The sequence below is a fragment of the Myxocyprinus asiaticus genome, chromosome 46, assembly GCF_019703515.2.
Source record: "Myxocyprinus asiaticus isolate MX2 ecotype Aquarium Trade chromosome 46, UBuf_Myxa_2, whole genome shotgun sequence".
Classification (NCBI taxonomy): domain Eukaryota; kingdom Metazoa; phylum Chordata; class Actinopteri; order Cypriniformes; family Catostomidae; genus Myxocyprinus; species Myxocyprinus asiaticus.
Window position 1 is genome coordinate 21,374,590 of NC_059389.1, and position 27,711 is coordinate 21,402,300.

At 37.9% G+C, this 27,711-nt stretch overlaps 1 protein-coding gene across 1 annotated transcript; it reads right to left on the reverse strand.

The window, feature by feature from the left end:
* Nucleotides 1-287: 287 nt before the first annotated feature.
* On the reverse strand, nucleotides 288-27,711 carry LOC127436159 (sulfide:quinone oxidoreductase, mitochondrial-like). Its single transcript, XM_051690122.1, has 10 exons — nucleotides 27,636-27,711; nucleotides 25,312-25,538; nucleotides 21,298-21,468; nucleotides 20,295-20,348; nucleotides 17,285-17,479; nucleotides 2,894-3,103; nucleotides 2,617-2,800; nucleotides 2,210-2,277; nucleotides 842-1,020; nucleotides 288-712 (listed from the first exon to the last, which is right to left on the reverse strand). Exons 2-10 carry the CDS (start codon nucleotides 25,525-25,527, stop codon nucleotides 655-657), a joined length of 1,335 nt encoding a protein of 444 aa, XP_051546082.1. The 5' UTR covers nucleotides 25,528-25,538; nucleotides 27,636-27,711; the 3' UTR covers nucleotides 288-654.

The following is a 27,711-nucleotide window of genomic DNA, read 5'->3' on the forward strand; positions in this document are numbered from 1 at the left end:
AGTGGTTTAATCCATGTCTTCAGAAGTAATATGATAGGTGTAGCTGAGAAACTGATCAATATTTAAGTCCTTTTTTACATTCAATTTCCACTTTCACATTCTTCTTTTGTTTTTGGCAATACACAAAACAAACACATGGATATTATATAATAGGCCATGTAATATTTAAGAAGCACAAATATTCAAATATTCTGGCAACCTTTCATTTGAAGTGGGCCACTTGAGAAGTCCCTAAGGTATGTGCTATTTTTATTGTTATTAAACGTTTAAAGAGTAAAAACACAGACTTCATAAAGAATATGATCTTTATTTCCATATTTATACAAGATATTTCTGTAAGATAGATATATGAATAGTTAATCAAGGACAGCTCGTAATAAGTAGGATGTAATTTCAATGACAAGGACATTGATTATGGCATTTTATGTGGCCATAGCAAAATGCTATAATACAGCACCACATTCAAATATTGTGCATACTAACCTGTATGATATTGCAAGCAACTCTCAATGCTACTAAGCAAGTAAGCATCAACAACTAGAAATTCTAAACAGGCTCCTTATCCTAAACACTGGACTGTCACAATTTATCAAACACTTTGTACCCTTTAATAATGTAAAATAATACATTTTGTCTGTTCCCATGTAAAATGCTCTATTTCATTCCCAGATGCATGATTGTCCGGTACGGTCCTGGGCCTCCCCAAATTCCCCTTAAAAACATTCATTTAATGGAGGAAATAAAATAAAATAAAGAAAAAGATAGAAAAAAAATGGACATCAGGCTTGGTATCAACTGATATGAAGGCATTAAAAATAGTCAGTATGTGATGAGTACTCACTTGAGAAGTCCATGCCAATAGAGATGAGGCATCACATCGGCTTTCATGTGGTACATGATCCTGCTCTCTTTACTCTGGTCCACAGGGAAGGTCTCCAGGGGTTGCCCGTCGTAATCAAATTCTGCCAAGATGACCGTGTTGTAGCTTGTAACCAGAGGGCAAGAGGTGTAGCCATTATACTGCGGAATAAAGTGTTTCACAATTTTACATCATACTGGTCATTATGGCTACTGTAGTGATGCAAACTCTCTCATAATAAAAAAAAATATATATTAACCCAGTTGTTAAAATGGTACCCATGTATGCATTTTAGGGTTAATAGAAGTGGCATTTTGTTGATAATGAATTATGATTTCATATACATAATATATATATTTATATATATTTATGTAAATGTACTTATATTTGTAAAGTGAAATAAGGAAAATGTGATATAATTTACACACACACACACACACACACATACAGTATATATATATATATATATATATACACACCGATCAGCCACAAAATTAAAACCACCTGCTTAATATTGTGTAGGTGCCCCTCATGCTGCCAAAACAGCACCAACACGCATCTCAGAATAGCATTCTGAGATTATATTCTCCTCACCACAATTGTACAGGGCAGTTATCTGAGTTACCGTAGACTTTGTCAGTCGAACCAGTCTGATCTCTCTCATCAACAAGGCATTTCCATCCACAGAACTGCCGCTCACTGGATGTTTTTTGTTTTTTGCACCATTCGGAGTAAATTCTAGAGACTGTTGTGTGTAAAAATCCCAGGAAATCAGCATTTACAGAAATATTCAAACCAGCCTATCTGGCACCAACAATCATGCCACGCTCCAAATCACTGAGATCAAATTTTTTCCCCATTCTGATGTTTGATGTGAACATTAATTGAAGCTCCTGACCCGTATCTGCATGATTTTATGCAGTCACACGATTGGCTGATTAGATAATCGCATGGATGATTGTTGGTGCCAGACGGGCTGGTTTCAGTGTTTCTGTAATTGCTGATCTCCTGGGATTTTCACGCACAACAGTCTCTAGAATTTACTCAGAATGGTGCCAAAAACAAAAATCCAGTGAGGGGCAGTTCTGCAGATGGAAATGCCTTGTTGATGAGAGAGGTCAATAGAGAATGGCCAGACTAATTTGAATTAACGAAGTCTATGGTAACTCAGATAACCGCTCTGTACAATTGTGGTGAGAAGAATATCATCTCAGAATGCTATTCTGAGATGGGGGTTGGCACTGTTTTGGCGGCACGAGGGGGACCTACACAATATTAGGCAGGTGGTTTTAATGTCATGGCTGATCAGTGTATATACACTGGTTAACTGCAGCTTATCGTCAAACATACTGTCTTATCTGGCATCTGTTTCTTCAGAATTCTGCTGACAGTTCGGTCAAGCACTGCAGACTGTGCGGCTGGAGAAAAATAATCACAGATCTCATTTCACTAAAACAAGATACTGTGTTGATACCTGTCTCACCAGACAAATCAGCTCAAATCAACAGAAAATGAAAAATCGGCTCACAATTAGCTACTAATTAAGGGTGGGAAGAGAGTAAGACAGGTTCTTAACATGTTAGATGATTAGTGATAATTAGGACGTAAAGGTTTAATGAGCTGGGACTTCTCAAAAACATCTACCTCCTTTCCACAGAGAAGCCCATGATAATTCTAAATGTTCCAACCAAAACAAAATGGCTTTGTGATTTAAACAAGATAAACAATGTAAAATAAATTTTTTTTAGGTTTCTTACCAACTGCTGCTGCCGTTTTGGATGTGGGTAGGTTGGTGCAGTCTCCAATACCAAATACATTGGAGTACTTCATATGCTGAAGGGTGTCCTTATTTAGATCTAGCCAGCCGTCTGCATCCTCTAGCGAAGAGCCTTTCAGCACGGCAGGTGGTCCCATCGGAGGGGTAACGTGGAGTAACTCGTACTATGACCAAAAGGAAGGGTACATGAGACACTCAATTTACAGCTGACAAAACAAATTTTTTATTTTATTTTTTTTAAATGTAACAATAGTTACCTCTAAAACCTTTGTTTCTCCAGGTTTGTCAAGATTCTCAAAAACTGCCTCCCGTTTGTCGGCCCTGACCTCAATGAGGTTATGTCTGAGGTTTACATTAAGGTCACGACTCTTCACAATCTCCCACAAGGCATCTGCATATTTCTTGACCCCAAACAGCACCGGCAAGGAGGTATTGAAAATAATGTTGGCTTTGGACCTTTTTCCTGTCTTAAATAAAAAAAAAATATATTTTTTAGTATTCTGAAAAATTATTTATAATTTCAGACATACAAAGAACTGTGGCAGTTTTTCACAACCATGGTACAGTGATGGTATTAAATGTTAATACTTGTACTTTGATATACAGTATGTAGTGTAACATGGCACTGAATTATTACCATATTCACATACCATGGTATTTACATGGTAAAAACATGTCTGAAAAACATGGTATTACCATGATACATCAAAAACATATTACCATGACACATAGAAAAAATCATTTATTAGTATTTCCACAGTTCACGTGCAAAAAACCCATAGTATTATCATGATATTCAAACAAACATGGTATTTCCATGATACATCAAAAACATAGTTTCCCTTACGACTCAGTACACTTGACATTGCGTCACTAAGCTGATGCATATGGGGAGTGTCCTTCTACACAACCTAATTAAAACCTCTCTACAATAACGGCAATTCTAATTTTTGCTTTGGTGTTTTAGCCACAAAGCTGTCCGATATAAAAACGGGCATGCAAACACCATTCCTCAGAATTTTCTTCTTTCAAGACAGTGATTCTTCTCTCATCTAGAAGCCCTCTACTACTTTGCCGTCGACATACACGAGTCAGCGGGCGGGATCTTCAAGGCAACGAAAAGATTCTCCGCTCCCCTGCAGTGTTCCGGCGAACATTTACTCCATCTTGATGCTTCGCTAGTGAATGGGCTGCCTCAGCTTCCTGATTCCCCGCAGCGCTTCGGCAGGAGTTTTGTATCCTTATAAGTTATTGTGTATATGTATGTGTGTGTGTGTGTGTGTGTGTGTATGACTAAAAGAGCCGCTTACATGTTTGCATCTTTTTTTTGTAATTAACATTTTTATTGATTCATATGCATATGACACTGGAAAAAACTCAACACATATATAAAGAATCAAAATTTTACATTTAAACCCTACTAATACAATCCCACCCTGACCCCTAACGAACACCCCTGTGGTCCCACATAACACACACACAATCCAAAAAATAAATACATACATATACATATACATACATACATACATACATACATACATATATATATATATATATATACATAAAATAATATATATACATACATATAAATAAAATAATAATAAACATACATGATTAAACTAAATTACACTCTCCACATCCCCTCCCCGAGAGTCCCCCAGCAAAACTAAATATTTGCCCCATTTTTTAGCAAATAAGTCCCTAAACCCCAGCCTTCTACTTACCGCCTCTTCAAATGCAGCTACCCTCCCCATTTCCACATACCACTCCGAAAAAGAGGATGCTCCACTTGACTTCCAACCCCTTAAAATTACTTGCCTGCCGATCATGAGACTGGTCATAACCCAATTTTTTATGTGATTATCCCCTAAATGCATGACCGCCCCATCACCCAAAATACAGAGTCTGGGACAAAGCAAAACCTGAGTGTTCAAAACATCACACAAATACCTCTGAACCCTCAACCAAAACTCCTGGACCTTAACACACCCCCAAAATACATGGGTAGTGTCTCCAACTTCTGACTGGCATCCCCAACAAGTGGGTGTGTCTTTAAGACCAAGCCTATATAATCTAGAGGGGGTCCAATAAAATCTATGTAAAATCTTAAATTGCATAAGACGCACCCTTGCATCTCTAGATACAGACTTGACATTTTTAAGAATCTTAGTCCACACTCCATCCTCCAATACCACATTCAAATCTTTTTCCCATACTCTCTTGAGAGAAGTCAAGGCTCCATCCCCCAGACTCTGAATTAGTAGGGAGTAATACACTGATGCTTCATAACCTTTTCCAAAAGCAGCAATCACCTCTCCCAAATCACCTGCCGCTTTAGGGGGGTGTGTGCCACTCCCAAAAATAGTGCAGAGTAGGTGGCGAAGCTGCAAATACTTATAAAACTGAGATCTGGGAATGCCAAAATGTTGAACCAAATTTTCAAAAGGTCTCAATACTCCACCCTCATATTGGTCACCAAGTGCATTAACCCCCCTCACAATCCAATCTGACCAACAAAAAGGGGACTTATTAATACATAGTTTAGGGTTCAGCCATATGCTCGAGGCTGCATTTAAATAAATATCCAAATTAAACACTCTGGACACTTTTGTCCATATCGAGTGCAAATGCAAAATAACGGGGTGCGACTTAACCTCTCCGGCTAGTTTGATCGAAAGGCTTTGCAGTGGCGAGATAGGGGCAAGAACTTCCTTTTCAATACAAAACCAGGGAGGGGCTCTCTCAGGTGGAAGCGACCAATGAGCCAAATGTCTGAGACCGAACGCATAATAATAAAACAAAATCTTGGGTAGGCATAGCCCACCTTTGTCAATTGGCCTATGTAACTTATTGAAATTTAACCTGGGATGCTTACCATTCCAAATAAAGGACTTCACTATGCTATCAAATAGCTTGAAATAAGAGCGGGGGACATCTACAGGGAGAGACTGGAGCAGGTAGTTGAATTTTGGAATACAATTCATTTTAATAACATTAACCTTCCCAATCATCGATAAATGTAATGAAGCCCACCTGCCCACATCGCTCAAAAACCTTTTTATTAAAGGGTCAAAATTAACTCCAACTAAATCAGACAAATTTGCTGGGAATAAAATCCCCAAATACTTAATGCCCTGTTTGGGCCACTGGAAGGTGCCCGGCTGGAAAGCCGTTTCTGGGCAGTACGCTGTCAGCGCCAAAGCTTTGGATTTAGACCAAATGACATTGTATCCTGAGAACTTGGAAAAGGAATTAATAATTCTGTGGAGGCAAGGCATAGATCTAGTAGGTTCAGAGACAAATAATAAAATATCATCTGCGTAAAGCAGAAGCTTATGCACCACACCTCCTGCTGTCACACCTGGAAAATCATCCTCCTTTCTTATCGCGGCTGCTAATAGTTCCAGGGCAAGACAGAACAATAATGGGGAAAGAGGGCAACCCTGTCGAGTGCCCCATTCAGAGTAAAATAATCTGAAATTAATCCATTTGTTTGTACCGCTGCTACAGGATGTTTATAAAGTAACTTAATCCAACCAATAAATGTGCTCCCGAACCCATACATTTCCAAAATCTTAAAAAGATAATCCCATTCTACCATATCCAAAGCCTTTTCGGCGTCAAGTGAGATGGCAGCGACCGGAGATTGTTCATTCGCCACTGACCACATGATACTGATGAGACACCTGATGTTATCAGAGGAGCTGCGGCCCCGAATAAACCCCACCTGATCTATATGTATAAGAGATGTCATAACTTTACTTAATCAGTTAGCCAAAATTGACAATATTTTTACATCTAGTTGGATCAGGGAAATTGGACGGTAACTTTTACACTCACTTGGATCTTTGTCCTTTTTAAGAATCAGACTGATCTGGGCTTGTGTCATGGTTGGAGGAAGTTTTCCCTTCTTTAATGATTCAGTATAAACTTCTAACAAAAGTGGAGCCAGTTCTGTAGCATAGGATCTAAAAAATTCTGCGGCAAAACCATCTGGCCCCGGAGCCTTGCCAGTAGGTAGGGACTTAATTACCTTGTCAAGCTCCTCCAAGGTTATCTCAGAATCAAGAGAGTTTTTTTGCTCAATCGTCAGTTTAGGAAGATCTAATGGTTCCACAAAGTTTCTAATATCTTCATCAGTAGACGAAGGCATGGAACTATAAAGATCAACATAAAATTCTATATATTATATATTCTATATTAAAGGCATTATTAATATCAATAGCTGAGGTAAATATTTCACCACCAACAAATTTCACTGAGGGAATGGTAGAAAAAGACTCTCTCTTCATTATATATCTAGCCAAAAGCTTCCCTGCTTTATCACCCGACTCAAAGTATGACTGTCTTGCCCTGAATAACCAAAACTCCACTTTCCGCGACAAAATAGTATTATATCTACATTTCAATCGGGTCAATTCTCTGAGGCCATCAGCTGACATACGGCGCTTCAGCTCTGCCTCGGCACTTTTAATATTTCCTTCCAACTCACAAGTGCATGAGGCATACTGTATGATCCGGCCCCTAAGAACCACCTTAAGTGCCTCCCAAGCCACACCCACAGAGGATAATGAGGACCAGTTGGTCTCCATATAAACCTTGATGTCAGTCTTTAACATTTGTTGGAAATCAGGATTTTGCAGAAAGGATACATTAAGGCGCCAACTATATGATTTCTTTTTCTCTGTATATGGCAACACCTCTAAACTCACCAGGGTGTGATCTGAGATTAAAATGTTTCCAGTTGAGCAATCAACAACAGATGAAATTAGGGATTTGGATATAACAAAAAAATCTATTCTAGAATAAATCTTATAGACTGATGAGAAAAATTTATAGTCCCTACCGGATGGGTTCAAAAGTCTCCAAATATCTGTAAGACCAAGATTTTTACACATCCTGTGAAGCGTCAGTGTTGCTCTAGGGGGTTTACACACTTTTGCTTCACTATGACCAAGGACTGAATCCATCAAAAGATTAAAGTCTCCTCCCAATATTATATCATGAGGGGTGCCAGCGGCTTGCAACATCCCTTCAAGATCTATATAAAAGTCCTGATCATCAGCGTTAGGTGTGTAAATATTAGCCAAAATCAGACTTTGCCCTTGAATTTCAGCTAAAACAATAATGACTCTTCCTAATTTATCTTTAATCTGTTTGAGACATTTGAATTGTAGATGTTTATTTACCAATATAATGACTCCCTTGCTCTTACTTGAGCCAGCACTAAAGAAAACATGTCCACCCCATATCTTCCCAAATTTTTCAGCTTCCTGCGAGGAGAGATGTGTTTCTTGAAGAAACACTATATCATATTTCTTACGTTTAAGAAAAGAAATAACCTTCCTTCTTTTTATGGGGTGCCCCAGCCCTTTCACATTCCATGTGGAGATAGTACATTCTCACTCATATTAACAACTGACATATTGATATAATAAAAAAAATTAATCTTGTGTGGAAAAACAAAATTATACAGACCACATTCCCCATTTGTGAAACAATCAACCCCCGAACAAAACAAACAGATAAGAAAAACGTGCGCATTAACCCCACACACGAAAGCGCCAACCGGCGACAATCCCTCTAAACTCAAAAGGTCCATGAACACCCACAAGCCCCCATGACAACTTTGCCATCGGATTCACAAATTTGTGAGGCAAAATTACATAACAAATACTTTGTGAAATAAACCCAGTCAATAGGAAGAATGAACACAAAGAATGTGTACATACATTCACAGAACTGTCTCAAAAGTGTGATCTTCCACAAAACAAATTCCAGCTGATATAAAACCGTTCAGATTCCTCACACAGACAAACGAATGTTCAGTGAGCCAGCTGTTATGAGTTCAGCGGATGATGTAATCATTCCAATATCCCATAAAAATACTCAACAAAACAAACTTCAGCCAGCAGGAGGAATAAGCATGAAGAATGAACAGATTAATCCACAGCTGTTCCAAAGGAGTGTTATTCAATAGAACAAGCTCCAGCCGCTAGGCGGAACCAACACAAAAAGAAACAAAACCGGCATCCCGGTTCCCCGGATGATCGAGTCAATTCACTCGGAGGCTGTATAAAAGTATATACCATGACTTACACAATCCATCAGCTTTATAAAAGACATCCTTTGTGTGAGCATGTAGATATTTTGCGGTCATCCGTAGTGTCCATTCTCAATCTGTCCGGGAACTTCGATGCAAAAGTAATATTTCATCAATGCAAAAGTTTCTTTAAGGAAAAGTGTTATTCACAAAACAAGCTCCAGCCGCTCGGCAGAGCCAACGCAAAAAACCCAAAATGTCGCGCAGCTTCCTCAAGAGTAAATACAGCGAGTCAGACCCGCTCAGATGAGAAACATCTAATGGTTTACTCAGTCATTGATTCTATATAAAAGATATTGCCTGATTTGCACATGTAAATACTTTGCGACCGACCTTCGTTTCTATTCACAGTTTGGCCGGGAACATCAGAGCAAACAAGATCTTTTTCTGATGTAAGAGTTTCTTACATTCCTTGAACCGATCGCGTTTCTCTCGTCGAACTCGCAAAGTCCGGGAACAAGAAAATATTATGGTTCTTCCAAGAAAGCTTCCCTTTGCTCCTCGCCTGGCGCAACACAAGATCTTTATCGGATGATCTCAGAAATCTGGCCAGAATCGGTCGGGGCCTTTCTCCCTCAGCAGATCTGTGAGCTGGGACTCTGTGAGCTTGCTCGATTTCCAGCTTGTGGCCTGTTATGTCGAGCAGACTCAGGAAAAACTCGTCTAGGAATTTCACCATACCTCTGCCCTCCTCATGCTCAGGAATTCCAACAATTCGAACGTTATTCCTGCAGCTTCTATTCTCAAGATCTTCAAGCTTTTCAAGGAGATGTTCCAAATCAACTTTGGTCGCGGGTGGATTAGCGGTTAACTCCCTCTCCAAAGATTCCAGAAAATCGATTCGTTTTTCAACATCGGTCACTCTTGTAGCTAACTCAGAGAATTTTATTTCCATTGCCGTAATCAATCGATGTATTACAGCGAGATCCTCCAAGTCAGCAAAAATCTTCGTCAACATCACCGACATGTGGGAACACCTGACGCTGGATTCCTTCTCCTGCCGCGCCATCCAAATCGAGTCCCTGGTCTGTAGGCCTGTCGGGGCTTTCATCCTGAACACGTAAGTGTCTCTAAATGTCTCCAGAGCCCGAGGATTTTGACTTCTTTGCCATGTTTTGCAACAAAGGGCAAATGTGTAACTGGGTGTATCAAATTTCACCAGATTATAACATGAGAATAATCGAAAATTCAGCAAAGTGCACAGAGCTCGTCGCTCACACTTCTGCTCCTTGCATGGCATCACCCGGCCCTATGTTTGCGTCTTTTTAAAGATGTCATTCTGTAAGTGTTTTCTTATACGAGGGACACATCCCATCGTCAGAACAGCATGAGAGCTGCATTCACTGTCCCGGCCACGCCCACACAGAGACAGCTCGAGGGCGAGGAACATGCACGCAGCACTGAAAAGGAGATGCTTCACATCCTTTCAAGGGTGGTCAAAGAGTTTGGTATCACGTAATCTCCAGAGAAACCTAAAAAAAAAAATCACATCTTGATGAATGGATCGTGCAGTCCGGATGCTGTCAAGCGACCGCATTCCGCAGATCTGCCCCGCTCTTCCCGGAAGTTCATAACGAACTGACAAAATCCTGCCGCGCACCCTATTCGGCTCGCTCGCATAGCGATTCCACTCTTCTCAATAAAGTGGACTGGGGGAAGACGAACGTTATGCCCAACTACCCCCCTGAAAGAGGCGGTAGAGGCACATCTCTGCCCGACGAGTAGCATCTATCTAAGCCGTGTCAACTAACGTCTGCACTGGCTGGACAAGCATACTCAGTGGTGGGCCAAACTGGTTCAGCACTCCACGCAATGACGGTGCTCCAAGTTTTCCAAACTAAGCTCCTCAAACAATGGATGAGCAACGCTATGATCCAGAGACTTTCAAAGAGTTCCGCACTGCTACGGACTTAGTGCTGCAAGCCACGAAAGTCACTGCACAAGTCAATGAGCAACTTGGTGTTTTAGGATTATCACATCTGGCTGACCCTCATGGAAATACATGACGCGGGAAAAGCTGATCTATTTGATGCTCCAGTGTCTCCAGCCAGCCTTTTCAGAGGCTCTGTGGATAGATTTGCTGAGCGCTACGTCACAACTCAGCAGCACCCACAGGCTATGTGACATTTTATGCCAAAACGGAGCAGTACTTCATCACAACCGGCTCGCTCCTGCTCTGTCTCAGGCCAGCGCCCGGCTAAAAACCCCACACCAGCTGCCTCAGTACCGCCAAATGTTGCCGCCAAGGCACTGGTAAAGCCACGCAAGCCGTGTCCCAAACGAAAACAGCCGCCTCAGCGCAAGCCCCGTGCCAACGGGAACCCCCCCAAGTGCAGCAAATGTGCTCCTGACACACAATGCTGTTCCCCTCTTCTCCACTGCTGTTTGTCGGGAAAGGAATATTGTTGTTCAATATGTTGTTTTCTGTGTCTCACATTAATCACATGCAATAAAGTTTGCACATTATGCACAACCACTTTCCAATGTGAGCAGCGCATTATATCATGTATGAACATACATAGATTGCAAAAAGAGTACAGTGCTCGCACGAGACGCTCACACTTTTTCAATAAAGGGCTTTCTCACTTCAAAGCCCACACATTTTGCACAACAACTTCCCAATAGTGGGCCGTGCATTATATCTTGTAATGAACATACAAAGATTGCAAAAAGAGTACAGCGCTCGTTGCACATGCACGAGACGCTCACACTTTTTCAATAAAGAGCTTTCCCACTTTAAAGCCCACACATTATGCGCAACCGCTTAACAATCGTGAGCGGCCCATTATATCTTGTTATGAACGTACCAAATTGCCCTCTGTCCCATTACGTGGACGCGTGGTGAGCTCTTACTGGCATTCTGACTGGGTGCTAAAAATGATCAAACATGTTATACGATACAGTTTGAACGTCAGCCGCCCCGTTTCAATGGTGTTCCGTCTGAAGACACACCGATGTTCTGAGCCGAAATACACAATCTTCTCACAAAGAATGCGATAGAGGTTGTTTCATATGAATTAATAAGCCTGCTGTCCCACTGTGCAAATGCGTGGCAAGACCTCACGGGCGTGTCAGAGCTGGTGTTTACAGCGATCGAGCACAATCTGTGGTCCGATTGCTCACACAGACTGCAACACACACATCGGGATTTACAGCAGTTATTTCCTCGTTCTGGAGAAGGACGGCGGGCTTCAGCCCATTCTAGTTCTGAGACGCTTGAATCACGCTCTTGCAACGTGCCCATTCAGAATTTTAACTCAGAAACAGATCTTATCGCACATCCGTCCTCAGGACTGATTTGCGTCAATAGATCTGAAGGACGCGTATTTCATGTGCCAATTGCACCGTGTTACAGGCGGCTTTTTAGATTCCCATTCAAGGGAACTGCGTATCAATTTAAAGTCCTTCATTTCAGTCTGTCTCTGGCTCCCCGCAGGTTCACGAAATATATCGATGCGGCGCTCACCCCATTGAAAATGAACGGTGTGCGTGTTTTGAATTACCTCAGCGATTGGTTATTACTAGCCAATCAGAGGCACTACTGAGTGAACACAGAGACTTGCTGCTTTGCCATATGGAAAATCTGGTCTAATGTCAACTGGGCAAAAGCACACTTTTCCCTAGCCAGTAAATCTCCTTTTTATGAGTTCATGCGTGCGCATCTCATGAACGAGCACGTGCAGACCATTCTTCGGTGTCTGTTTCAGTTCAAACTGAAAAAACATTACCACTTAAGTAATTTCATTTTCATGCACATCACGGTGACTCACCACTGTTTGGCTGCTCTAGCACCATGGACAGCGCCAGCCTTCTACCAACAGGGTGTTATGCTGGGTCAAATTTTCAGAAGGAAAGTGCCGACCACAAATGCATCCAACACAGTTTGGGGTGCGGTGTGTAATGGACGCCTGACAAACGGCCGTGACATGTCAACTAGGGATGTCACGATGTGATTTTTGTAGGGTACGATTATTGTCTGATAAAATCATTATTTCATGATTTTTACGATTATCTACAAATTGACCTATTATGCAACAATAAAAACCTCCAGAAACATATCACAACTTAAGTTTTATTGCAGCATTCGTTAGGACATGCAGTTAACATATATATTCCTACTTTTAACTAGGTAGGTGCAATTTTCTCTATCTGCCCTCTGATACCGTACTGTACTTTTTCAACAAAAAATTATGTATACCCTTTCAATAAATAAAAATACAAAGAAATATAAATTAAAAATAACTATATAATGTATAAAAACAAACAACTATAACTTAAACCATATGTTTAAAATATAACGGTGTCAGGCTAAGAAAACCTTTTTTCTTTATTCAGTAATCAAACAATCAGCCGATTAATTTACGCTCACTGAAATCTTATAATTATTATTAAATCAAGTAGGAAAAACTATTTGGAGGCATCGCATTCACAATATAAAGCTGAACCCCTCCTCTTTTAAACTCAAAATATAAAACTCTTCGGATTTACACAGTTTCAATTCAGTGTTTGACTTTACCAAAAGGTAAGCAGTACACTACATATAATATTTACTGTGTTTGTAAAATTATTACCTTCATCTGGGCATGAATCTCTGGATGGTGATCCCTCGGGTGCTGGAACATATTAGCTGTGTTCACTGCTTTTGCTGACACTTTTCGTCTTCACGTTTTGCATACTGGATACCCGTCTTCAACAACTCCTGTCATTTTTTAGATAGCCAAAATGCTCCCAAATAGCTGATTTAATTAGCTTCTTTGGCAGATACGACTCCAGGAGATCGTGTTGTTCCACCATGTTTTCATTTTGAGAGTTTCACGTGCACTGAAAGTTCACATTCTGCACACACCCCGCCTTACCTACACAATCACCTCGTGAACTCCATTACCATAGTAACAGCCTCACAGGCCAGCCAGGCAGAGGGGAGGGCAGGGCACACGTATGACACAAGTAGTTAGACCCACACTGAATGACTAATTTTCAGTACATTTTTTTTAAATAGACAACATGGTTGTTTTTTCCGGTTTTTAGCCGTAGCTTCCAAATTCTTATGGTTTAATAACCGTGACCATTTTAATCGTGGTTAATTGTGAAATCGGGTAATCGCGACATCCCTAATGTCAACCGCCTCTAGGTACTGGCTGTCTTTCTAGCTTTGAGAGCTTTTCATTCCGATATTGTGAATCACCACATTTTGATTCATTCAGACAACACAATGTATATATGTCACCATGATGTGCTGGCCCACGTATGGCCAGCAAAGCGCAAGTATGCCTTTCCCCCGATGCGCCTCCTTCATTCTGTCATCAGCAAAGTCGGAGTGGACATGAAAACAGTCAAAATTCGGAGGAATGGTGTTTGCGCGCCCACTTTTATAGCGACAGCTTCGCGCCTAAAAGGGCAGGGCTCAAACACCATAGCCAATATTAGAATTGCCATTATTGTAGAGAGGTTTCAACTAGGTTGTGTAGAAGGACACTCCCCATATGCGTCAGCTTAGTGACGCAATGTCTCATTCCCCTCGTCTCAGGCAACCGAGATTACATATGTAGCCGAGATGATTACCATGACAAATAGAAAAAATCATTTATTAGTATTTCCATAGATCATGTGCAAAAAAAACAAACAAACATAGTATTATCATGATATGTCAAACAAACATGGTATTACCATGATACATGTTCAAAAAAACATAGTATTTCCATAGTTCATTTCCAAAAACACTGACAGTATTACCATATGTCAAAAAACATGGTATTACCATGTTACATTTCCAAAAAATATGGTATTTCTATAGTTCATGTCCGATAAACCCATGGTATTATCATGATATGTGTCCAAAAAACACAGTATTTCCATAGTTCATGTCCAAAAACACCCATAGTATTATCATATGTCAAACAAACATGGTATTACCATGATACATGTCCACAAAATATGGTATTTCCAAAGTTCATGTCTGACAAGCCCATGGTATTACCATGATATGTTAAATAAACATGGTGTTACCATGATATATGTCCAAAGTACATAGTACTTCTATAGTTCATGTCCAAAACACCCATGGTATTACCACAATACGTCAAAAAACACGGTATTATCATATATGTCCAAAAAAACATAATATTTCCATAGTTCATGAGAAAAAACCCATGGTTCTACAATGATGCATCAAACAAACATGGTATTACCATGTTTTATGTCCAAAAAAACATAGTATTTCCATAGTTCATGTCCAAAACACCCATAGTATTACCATGATATGTAAAAAAAAAAAAACATGGTATCACCATGATATATGTCCAAAATACATAGTACTTCTATAGTTCATGTCCAAAATACCCATACTATTACCATGATATTTAAAATAAAACATGGTATTACCATGATATATGTCCAAAGTACATAGTACTTCTATAGTTCATGTGTAAAACACCCATAGTATTACCATGATATGTAAAAAAAAGGGTATTACCATGATATATGTCCAAAAAACATAGTATTTCCATAGTTCATTTCCAAAAACACCCATAGTATTAACATAATACATAAAAAAAGGGTATTACCATGAAATATGCCCAAAAAACATGGTATTTCCATAGTTCATGTCCGACAAGCCCGTGGTATTACCACGATACATCAAAAAAACATGGTATTTCCATTGCTCATGTCTGACAAACCCATGGTATTAACATAATACCTAAAAAAAAAAACATGCAAATACCATGAGATATGTCCAAAAAAACATGGTACTACCATGACATATGTCTAAAAAACATGGTATTTCCATAGTTCATGTCAAAAAAAGAAAAACATAGTATTACCATGATGTGTCAAACAAACATGGTATTACCAGTATACATAAAAACAACATGGTATTACCATGATATATGTCCAAAAAACATGGTATTTCCATAGTTCATGTCCGACAAGCCCATGGTATTTAGGGCTGGACGATATGGCAAAAAAATAAAATCTCGATTTCTTTCAAACTTAAGGAAGATTTATGATTCTCAATTCGATTTTCCTACATTTAAAGGTATTTTTCAAAGAAACTCCAACATGATTCAAATAACATGTTCCTTATTAGAATGCAAGGCAATCTGGTTAGAAAAATCTACTTTTTTTTCATTATAGAAAACAAAGGTGTGTAACAGAAATGCACAAAAAAAGTGATACACACAGAAAGTTGTCAACAGCATAAAAGTAAAATAAATTAAAATCGAATTTATTTAAAATAGCACTGATGTTCAGAAATAAAAGTATAAAATAAGAAAACTACAAAATACCTCAAAGCCAAATTAGGTTTTATTCTTTATCCAAATCAAGTCCATCTAGAAAGTTGTCTAGAAATCAACATCTAGAAACAGTCATGTTTATCTATAAAGTATTTTAGTATATCAATCAATTTGTATGTATAACCATAAACACCTGCAGATAGAGTCCAGATATCAAAAAAATATCAGTGTAGTTGAAAATGCAAGACGCAAAAAGCACAGTTTAAAATAATGATGCCAGTCAGTGCTGTGAGCATGCAGCGCCATCTAGCAGTACACGCTGAGCAGAGCAGCAAAATGAAATTATATCGCTGTTGGTCAAAATGATCGCTTTGCTTCCTAAATGTTGGCCTATAAATGCAGTACATTTGAAACACGTCACAGAATAAGGCAATAATTAGCGATCTATCTGAATCATCATGGTAAAAGGCATTTATAGCCTATTCATTATATGATTTTATATGAAGCGCCAATAACTGTCACGTATGTTCTAACACTTTATTATAAACACATACACTTCTGTTGACATCTCAGAAAATGTAGCTTAGTGCTTCATGATTTACACAGCTTACACAGAACATAGTTATTGTTTGATTAAGCCAGTTTAAACATGCATGATGGAGGAAGTCTACCTACAATCACACTGTACACTTGTACTTTTATGTCGGTCTCCATGTTGTTAACATATATTACGTTGGAGCGCGCGGCCGAGCATATTTCCACACATGTTCAGCTTATCAGATTGAGGGTGGCATCAAGCCAAGTGCTGTGAACATCTGTTTTTCTCTTTTATAATCAGCCATTGGTGGATTGACACTGTATCTATCTACTGCGTCTGCTAATATTTTATGCAAAACTTTGATTCCACTATTTTAAAAACAATAAAATCGTGTCAAAAATGAACATTCGAATTAATAGAACAATTCGAACAAATCGCCCAACTCTAATGGTATTACCATGATAATTCAAACAAACATGGTATTACCATGACATATGTTAAAAAAACATGGTATTTCCATAGTTCAAGTCCAAAAAACAAACAAAACATAAAGCATAGTATTACCATGATATGTCAGAAAACATGGAGTTACCATGGTACTGTGGTACCATGTCCAAAATGAGTTGTTAGTGTATTAATAAAGGGTAATGATTAATGCTTATAGTACATAATATTTATGCATCAAATTATGGTTATAACCAATTTTTAGGGATTTCACTGGGATTTACAATTCACAATGAATGTTTAAATCAAGCCATTTTAAACTAAATACCTTTCTCAGGAAGGCATCAGAGAGATACATGATTTTTTGAGGAGCTCCAGCACATTTGATGGGAGTGTTTGGGAAAGTAAACACAGCATTGCCCTCCTTGAAGTTCTTCAAGGCATTCCATGTCTTTTCCACCGTTTGCAGAGAGTAGTTTGAACCAATTTTGGGATGTTCAAAGCCTTCTGGCAGGCCCTTGATCTGTAATTAAAAGAAGAAAATCTATAAGACTAACTTTGAAAAGAAAATCCTATCATTTCGTAGATGAAGCGTATGTATCGCTAATCAGAGGTGGGTAGTAAAGTGCTACATTTACTCCGTTACATTTACTTGAGTAGTGTTTTGGGAAAAAATGTACTTTTAGAGTAGGTTTAAAAGTGGGTACATTTTACTCTCACTGAAGTCAATTTCTAATGAAAAAAGTTACTTTTACTTCGTTACAATGGGCGGCGTTCCTGTCATTACATTATTGGGTTTAATTTTAATGAATGCTTTATTTATTGAGAGATTACTGAATGGGACTTTTATGACAGCGGAAGCTCACACAGCCCCAACTTAAGGCAGCACTCTGAGGTAAGTTCTGTCTCTAATGATAACGCGGGATTGGGCATGGTGATTTTCTGTGACATGGTGATGGTCATTTTCAGGGTGATTCTGTAAATATGGGATCTTGTGACATCAGTTTTAAGTGTACATTTTTAAATCTGCAGCAGTATATCAGTGCGCTTTGTCCCGCATGTCATGAGCAGTATTTGCACATTTACCCCGCACCCTCGCAGGTGTACTGGAAACTATCACAGCTACTTCGGGCTGATTAACTGTATAAATCCATATAAACATCCAAGTTAAGTGTAGATGCCTTTTGCTCTGCCAAACGTGTAATTGACAACTGGAGCGTGAACAGACAGCATTTCTGCATGTGGTGCCCTACGCAGGCTGCGTAGACTGCGTTTAGGGAGCGGCGAATACTGCTGTACAGAACTAATGATCTAAATTATTTCGACACTGAAAACTGTAACTACACTGGATTAAGAACTAAAAGCTATGAAATAGCGAAAGTAGGCATTAATAAAACATGATCTTGCTTTGGTTTATATTTCAGCATTATATATAATGTCCCTGTGGGATATTGTTCACGTTTTCACCATAATTATTACTAGAAAGGTTTCCAAACCTCTCTTCTTATTGACAAATTCATACAGATCTGACAAGAGCCCTTAAAAGGAATAGTTCACCCAAAAAAATTCTCTCATAATTTACTCACCCTCATGCCATCCCAGATGTGTATGACTTTCCTTCTTCTGCTGAAAACAAATGAAGATTTTTTAGAAGAATTTCTCAGCTCTTTTGATCCATATAATGCAAGTATAATCTAAACATTTTAAAGCTCACAAAAATCACATAAGTCAGCATAAAAGTAATCCATAAAACTCCAGTGGTTAAATCAATATCTTAAGAAGTGATGTGATAGGTGTGGATGAGAAACAGATCACTTTCACATTCTTCTTCTTGTGTTTTTGGTGATTTACATTCTTCTCTGCATATCGCCCCCTGCTGGGCTGGGAGAAGAACGTCTAGTAAAAAAATTACTTAAATATTGATCTGTTTCTCACCCACGCCTATCATATTGCTTCAGAATATATGGATTTAACTACAGGAGTAGTATGGATTACTTCTATGATTCCTTTATGTGCTTTTTGGAGCATCACAATTTTGGCACCCATTCACTTGCATTGTACTGACCTACAGAGTTGAAAGATTCTTCTAAAAATCATAATTTGTGTTTCATTTTTGGGTGAACTATCCCTTTAAGGGCTCTTGTCAGATCTGGATGAATTTGTCAATAAGAAGAGAGGTTTGGAAACCTATCCCTTTAAAGTGATAGCTCAGCTAAGCCATAATTTAATATTCCATCATCATTTCCATCATGTTGTTCCAAACTCGTGTGACCCTTTGTATTATGTGGAACACAAAATATGTTAGACAAAATGTTAGGGACAGACAGTCTCAGTCACCATTCACTTTCAAAATAAAGAGAAAAAAAAAAACACATTCACTGAAAGTAAATGGTGACCAAGGCTAAAATTCTGTCTAAAATCTCCTTATTGTGTTGCATGGAAGAAAGTAAGTCATACGGGTTTGGAACAACATGATGATGATGACAGAGTTTTCATCAATAATAATAAAATAATAATTCTGTAATACATTAAATGTGTATTATGTAATGTAATGTAAGGAGTTAATGTCCATTATGTCATTTGTGAAAGTAACGAGTTACTCACTACTTGAGTACTCTTTTAATTGGATACTTTCTTACTCTTACTCAAGTAATTATTTATGTTAGCACTTTTACTTCTACTTGAGTAATTTTTTTTTTTAAAGTAATTGTACTTTTACTTGAGTACAGTTTTGTCGCTTTTCACAATTGATAACCCAATATCATATTTAATCCTGGGTTAACGTCATCTTGGTTTTATTTATTTTTTCCATGTTTCACCATGTTCAAACTTCACTCTGGGTTAGTCATTTATCATGGGTCGTGAGGTTATGAGATTTCACACTGTGCATTTATAAACCCTGGGTAAAAATTCTAATTTGCATATATACAAGGTTAATTATGTATGATTTGACAAGTACATCACAGATGAGCATTCTTTTTTAATAACAAACAAATAGTTTCATATTTACTTGCATATACTGTATTTTGTTGGATATGACACCGTCTAAACATTAATCAAAGGTTGAAAGTTTATTAAACTTGAACTTTGATATAAAGTCTGCAAGACAAATATAATAAACACAATAAGATTTGGAAACTTCCTCTGTACTGATGTTCCAATGCTCTATGGTGCCACACCCAAACTGTTAAAACAAAACTACAAGAGCCAGAAATGTTTCCTTTTTAACAAAATATTCCATGCATCACAAAAGAGGTTTGATCACATCACAGAATAGCAGTTGAATTTTTATATAAATGGAATGACAATAAAAACAAATGCTATCAATCATAACTCACCTTTTCATAATGCAACTCAAGACCCAGAGCAACAATCAGATAGTCATAGGAAATCTGAGAGGAAACAATAAATGAGAATTTCAATAATTGTAAATTTAATCTAACAATATTAATACAATATTGTTAGTGGTAATGCAACACACTCATGTAACTTCATATCAACAATTATTCAAAAGAGACTTTAGAATGACACACGTTCAGGGGTTCAATAAAATGTGCAATGTCATCATGTTATCATCATGATGACTGATATCAAATCATACTGTGCAATGATCACAACAGCACATTTCATTAAATGCAATATCACAACTTTCAACACAAATAAGAGCAGGGCTCAATAAGTTAAGATTCAGTAGTTCAGATTTTTTCTTGCCTTGCCAACATTTTCACTGGCCCAACCAAAAATTAAAAGGATACATTTTATTTTTAGCTTTGAATTTTTATATGTGCCAGAACAATTTTAATTACATTTTACGTTTTCATAAAAAAATTAAATAAAAATTAAAAAAAATACTTTTAATATGCAATAATATCTAGAAATTATATAGTTTATAATATGCAACTCCATTATACAACCTTAAATGCAGCAGCCTTAAAATTATAAACACACTTTACATATATATATATATAATGTTCAAACCATTCTAACTGATTATTACAAGACTATCATGAATCATTCTCATAACTTTTAATAAAACCTCATCTTTGTTAGTCAGCTAGATAACATGAGATTAAAATCAGTAGAGTTAGCAACAACAATGATTGCAAGACATAAAACAAGTAATCAACAAATCTAAGTTTTAGTGACAATGCAGCACTGGCAATCTTTATTGTTGAGCCCTGAAAAGCATTTCATTTACAAGTTTTCAAAAAGACTAATTTTCCATTCCTTTCTGTACTAATCCTATGCAGAAAAAAGAAACCCTACTATTTCACAACACAGACACCTGATACTCTAAGATACTTTAACAGCAGATCTTTAAGCCTAAATAATGTTCCATACCTTTTTCCCAGAGTCCATCCAAACAGTGTTGTTCTGAGAATCAAACTCTGCCACCTTTGACTTGACCCACATCACACCTGAAGGTATAACACTAGCTGTTGGTCGTCCAGAGGAGGCAACTTTTTTAGCCCCTGCACCAACTAATGTCCAAATAGGTTGATAATAATGCATCTGGTATGGGGGAAAAAGTGAATTATATACTAATGTTTAAAAAGATAGTTCGCCTAAAAATAAGGATTTTGTCATCATGTACATCTCTTTGTGTGTTTCATGGAAGAAAGAAAGTCATACAAGTTTGGAACAACATGGGGGTTAGTAAATTATGACAATTTTAATTTGTAGGTAAACTATCCCTTTAATGAGGAAATAAGATGCAACTGCAAACTATAGAGAAAAGCTTTTGATTTTATGTAATGTATAATGAGCCACTGAGAGCATTAAACTGAACTTCATCTTTAAACTTGTGATGTTGTAAAATAATGTAATGTACATGTAAGCAATATATATATATATACACACACACACACACACATACATACACAAAAAGTTTTGAAACACTTGACTGAAATGTTTCTCATGATCTTAAAAATCTTTTGATCTGAAGGCGTATGCTTAAATGTTTGAAATTAGTTTTGTAGACAAAAATATAATTGTGCCACCATATTAATTTATTTCATTATAAAACTAATATGTAATTAAAAAAAAAAAAAAAGTTTTTGAAATTGATGACTTGGACCAAATAATAAAGAAAAGCAGCTAATAAGTGCCCAACATAGATGGGAACTCCTTCAATACTGTTTAAAAAGCATCCCAGGGTGATACCTCAAGAAGTTGGTTGAGAAAATGTCAAGAGTACATGTCTGCAAATTCTAGGCAAAGGGTGACTACTTTGAAGATGCTAAAATATAACATAGTTTTCATTTATCACTTAATGTCATACAAAGTCCAGTAAACATAAAAAAGCTAAATCAATATTTGGTGTGGCCACCTTTGCCTTTAAAACAGCACCAATTCTCCTAGGTACACCTGGACACAGTTTTTCTTGGTTGTTGGCAGACAGGAGAATTCGCCACATCTATTTAGGCTGTCTCAATTGCTTCTGTCTCTTTATGTAATCTCAGACTGATACAACATTCAGTGGGGGGCTTTGTGGGGGCCATGACATCTGTTGCACGGCTCCCTGTTCTTCTATTCTAAACTTTTCTGTTTGCAAAAGTATCACACTAAAGCTGAAGATATAAATAACCATCTTAAGACAAATGCTTTTGTGAAACATCTAATGTGCCCCAGACTTTTTGCACAGTACTGTGTGTGTGTGTGTATATATATATACACATATACATATATACATATACATATATACATATATACAGGTGCATCTCAATAAATTAGAATGTCGTGGAAAAGTTCATTTATTTCAGTAATTCAACTCAAATTGTGAAACTCGTGTATTAAATAAATTCAGTGCACACAGACTGAAGTAGTTTAAGTCTTTGGTTCTTTTAATTGTGATGATTTTGGCTCACATTTAACAAAAACCCACCAATTCACTATCTCAAAAAATTAGAATATTTTGACATGCCAATCAGCTAATCAACTCAAAACACCTGCAAAGGTTTCCTGAGCCTTCAAAATGGTCTCTCAGTTTGGTTCACTAGGCTACACAATCATGGGGAAGACTGCTGATCTGACAGTTGTCCAGAAGACAATCATTGACACCCTTCACAAGGAGGGTAAGCCACAAACATTCATTGCCAAAGAAGCTGGCTGTTCACAGAGTGCTGTATCCAAGCATGTTAACAGAAAGTTGAGTGGAAGGAAAAGGTGTTGAAGAAAAAGATGCACAACCAACCGAGAGAACCGCAGCCTTATGATTGTCCAGCAAAATCGATTCAAGAATTTGGGTGAACTTCACAAGGAATGGACTGAGGCTGGGGTCAAGGCATCAAGAGCCACCACACACAGACATGTCAAGGAATTTGGCTACAGTATTCCTCTTGTTAAGCCACTCCTGAACCACAGACAATGTCAGAGGCGTCTTACCTGGGCTAAGGAGAAGAAGAACTGGACTGTTGCCCAGTGTTCCAAAGTCCTCTTTTCAGATGAGAGCAAGTTTTGTATTTCATTTGGAAACCAAGGTCCTAGAGTCTGGAGGAAGGGTGGAGAAGCTCATAGCCCAAGTTGCTTGAAGTCCAGTGTTAAGTTTCCACAGTCTGTGATGATTTGGGGTGCAATGTCATCTGCTGGTGTTGGTCCATTGTGTTTTTTGAAAACCAAAGTCACTGCACCTGTTTACCAAGAAATTTTGGAGCACTTCATGCTTCCTTCTGCTGACCAGCTTTTTAAAGATGCTGATTTCATTTTCCAGCAGGATTTGGCACCTGCCCACACTGCCAAAAGCACCAAAAGTTGGTTAAATGACCATGGTGTTGGTGTGCTTGACTGGCCAGCAAACTCACCAGACCTGAACCCCATAGAGAATCTATGGGGTATTGTCAAGAGGAAAATGAGAAACAAGAGACCAAAAAATGCAGATGAGCTGAAGGCCACTGTCAAAGAAACCTGGGCTTCCATACCACCTCAGCAGTGCCACAAACTGATCACCTCCATGCCACGCCAAATTGAGGCAGTAATTAAAGCAAAAGGAGCCCCTACCAAGTATTGAGTACATATACAGTAAATGAACATACTTTCCAGAAGGCCAACAATTCACTAAAAATGTTTTTCTTATTGGTCTTATGATGTATTCTAATTTGTTGAGATAGTGAATTGGTGGGTTTTTGTTAAATGTGAGCCAAAATCATCACAATTAAAAGAACCAAAGACTTAAACTACTTCAGTCTGTGTGCATTGAATTTATTTAATACACGAGTTTCACAATTTGAGTTGAATTACTGAAATAAATGAACTTTTCCACGACATTCTAATTTATTGAGATGCACCTGTATATTTATTTATATTGTAACTGTACTATGATAGACTTTGACCTACTTGTCCACACATGCACTTAAATAGGAACTTGTTAAACCTGAATCCCAGCAGTGACATGCCTGATACCTCAAGAACAACCAGGCTAACAATGTAGGGGTCTCTTAAAGGGACAGTGCACCTAAAATAAATACTCTGTCATCATCAACTGTCATTCAGTTCAACTGTCATCAACTGACAAAGCCATGAAGGAGATATTTTTCCACACAACAAATGCACCATTAAAGTAGTCCACATGATTGTGTGCTGTATTCTAAGTTTTCTAATTTTTACATTTTTGTTTAAAAAAACATATTTGTTTTCGCAAAATTTATGCCTCTCAAACAGTGTTTTTCGCCACTGAAAATGGGGCATTTCAAAAACGACCTCCATTACCATATACTTTGGAAAACTATGACATTAGGAAATTGAAAACTGATTAGTGTGGGTGTGGCCTGAAACCATACAAAAGTTTGTTGTGAGAAATTACGTTATTTACTGAAAATCTTCCCCTCCGCCATAGCTCTCAAATCTCACTTTTGCATGCGTATTTTAAAACTTGGCATGTTCAGACATGTCACACAAAGTCTGACATCAATCACACTAAATGCCATTGTTTCTTTTGTGTCGTGTAACTGAACACAATTCGCCAAACACGAATATGCGGAAGCACAAATTAGATTTTAGGGCTGCAGCAAAGGGGATGATTTTCAGTGAATAACAACCTATATTTCTGTCTGTTCCTCACATAAAGCTATCATATGAATTCAAAAGACTTGGAATAGAGTGGTAATCATATACACTACTTTTATGTTTTTTTGTGTAGTTTTTTTTTTTTTTTTGGAGCTTGGTCACTACACTTTTTTGTTGTATGGAAAAGAGCAGCTTGGACAATCTTAAAATTTCTCCTTTTGAGTTCCACAGAACACAGAAGAAAAGTAATTTGATTTTGGAACAAAATGAGGTTGCAAGCAACTTTTTATTTTGGGGTGAACTATCTCAAAAAGCTCTTTAAAAAAGCTGACACAAAAGAGAAATTCGGCATACCTCACTGGGCTCCACGATGGCCACATTTTCCGCACCAACCTTTCTTTTCATACGTGCAGCCATTGCTATGCCACCACTCCCACCACCGAGCACAAGAACTTTGTAGTGATCTTTAAAGGCCAACCCACTGCTGGTGTGAATTTGCGAGTGAATCACAGAGATAACTCTGCAGTACTGCCTCGACAGCAGCAGTTGTGGGTATAAGGTGCCTGCCATGGCCTGGACTTCTATTCAAAAACAAGAGGAGGGGAATATGTAAACATGTTACTGTGAAAAACAATGTCTGCAACCACAGCAGTTTGGGCTGGGTATCCATACAGATTCCCCAATTTGATTCACACATTCCCCAATTTGATTCCGATTCATAAGCTCTCGATTTCATTCCAATACATTTTGTTTGGGTATATGTCAAGTTATTTTGTCCATTTTGCTTACATATGAAAGACATTTTTTATCTGCTAATGCTGTAAATAATACAGGGAACCTTCTAACTCATTACATTACGAAGATATTCATTTTTGAAAAGAATCAATTTCAGGATGATTGAGATGAAGATCGCAATAAATCATAAAATACATAATTTTACTAGGACTATATAAAGCCGTTATTTACATTTATGTATTTGGCAGATGCTTTTATCCAAAGCGACTTACAGTGCCCTTATTACAGGGACAATCCCCCCTGGAGCAACCTGGAGTTAAGTGCCTTGCTCAAGGACACAATGGTGGTGGCTGTGGGGATCGAACCAACAACCTTCTGCTTACCAGTTCAGTGCATTAGTCCACTACACCACCACACTCGTTATTTTCGAGCAATTAATTATATGAAAAAAAATTTGAAACAAAAATAACACAACAAATCCTGCCCCCGACCTGTACATAAATACCATAATAAGGAATGTTCCTACAATCTGAGAAATTCAAGCTTGATTTATCACCATGATGCAGTAGGGGGCAGTCAGCAAGGCAGCTGTATAGGTAACGCGCCTCGTCAAACCAACGAGCAGGCAGCAGCAGAGCCTTCCACAGATGACGCAATCTGGGGCTCAAAGACAGCTGGACCGAGCTGGGATCTCGAGACACGTTTTTCAAAGTGTTTAGATTGGCACATCATACTAAAAACACAGCACTCAGGACTAGAGATCCTGAAAACTAGGGAGACGCGATGCAACCAAAGTGAGACGCTACAAAAGTGTCCGTCTGGAGCACGAGTACATTTACCAACAACTAAAAATAGAGCAGAGGGATGTAGGCCAATAATAGGGCTATGTTCAATGATACGGAATTGACACGCTCTGGTGCTCAAAGACAGCAATAGAGAGAAAAAATAAAGCAATATTTTGACTTTTTTTACAGTATGTCTAAATGCTTTACTTGTCTGTTACCACAATATACTGTATGTATATGCATTTAAATTGTCTGAATTAGAATATATATTATATATTTCTAATTATTTTAATTATTATATTCTAAATTACCTTTATTTAGGGGCCTTTCGCGTTAAATATTGATATGCGATTAATTGCGATTAATTCGATTAAAAATAGATTGACAGCTTACTTTGTACACAGCCCTAACAGCAGTGCATAACTTTTGCACCTTTTAAAGAATTGAAATGCATAGGAACAATGTGTAATTTAAAAACACAAAGAAAATAAGTCTTTTGCATTTATACTTTAGTCAGCCATTTTATTTTGTTAGTTAAGTTTAATAGTCACAAGCCCTTTATTCACACTCATAAAGGTTTCTAGCCAGCCGTTTATGTTCATAGCTTATGGTTTCAGCTGTTGTGCCAAGGTCAACACTGTTAAAGTCTGGTTGACCAATTTTCGAAGGTGGTTAACCATTTTTCAAATTGCAGCTTGAATTGGTTGACCATCTTGGCCACACTGTAAGAAATGTTTTGTAAGTTAACCTAAAAAAAAAATGTGCTTCAGGTTGTTACATCTAAATTAATTGGTTTTAATAAAGTAGAAATATTAGGCTTATTTAACATAACACAATCAATCTGACAACAAGAGGTTTCACCAATAAAGTCATTTATAAGGGTCAGACCAGGTAGAAATAGCTCCTTACACACATGTTCTCTTTTTTACAGTTTCTCATAATAAATCAAGTACAACTGCAAACAATACAACATCTTAAAGCTTAAGTGAGGTACTACGATGAGAGGTTCTCAAATCCCTGAAAACATCTCTTGATGTTTCCAAAGATGTAGCCTTCTGAAATGCTCTTTGTTCTTATCTAGATTCTACACTATTATGTACTTTTGTTTAACATGGAATAAAGTTCTTAAATGGAAAAAAACATTGAAAGACTGCTTACATGTATCTACTCGCCCTTCTGCTTTCAAAACAGTCATCTACCTAGAAAGGAAGTCCTTGCGTCTGTTCAACACAAC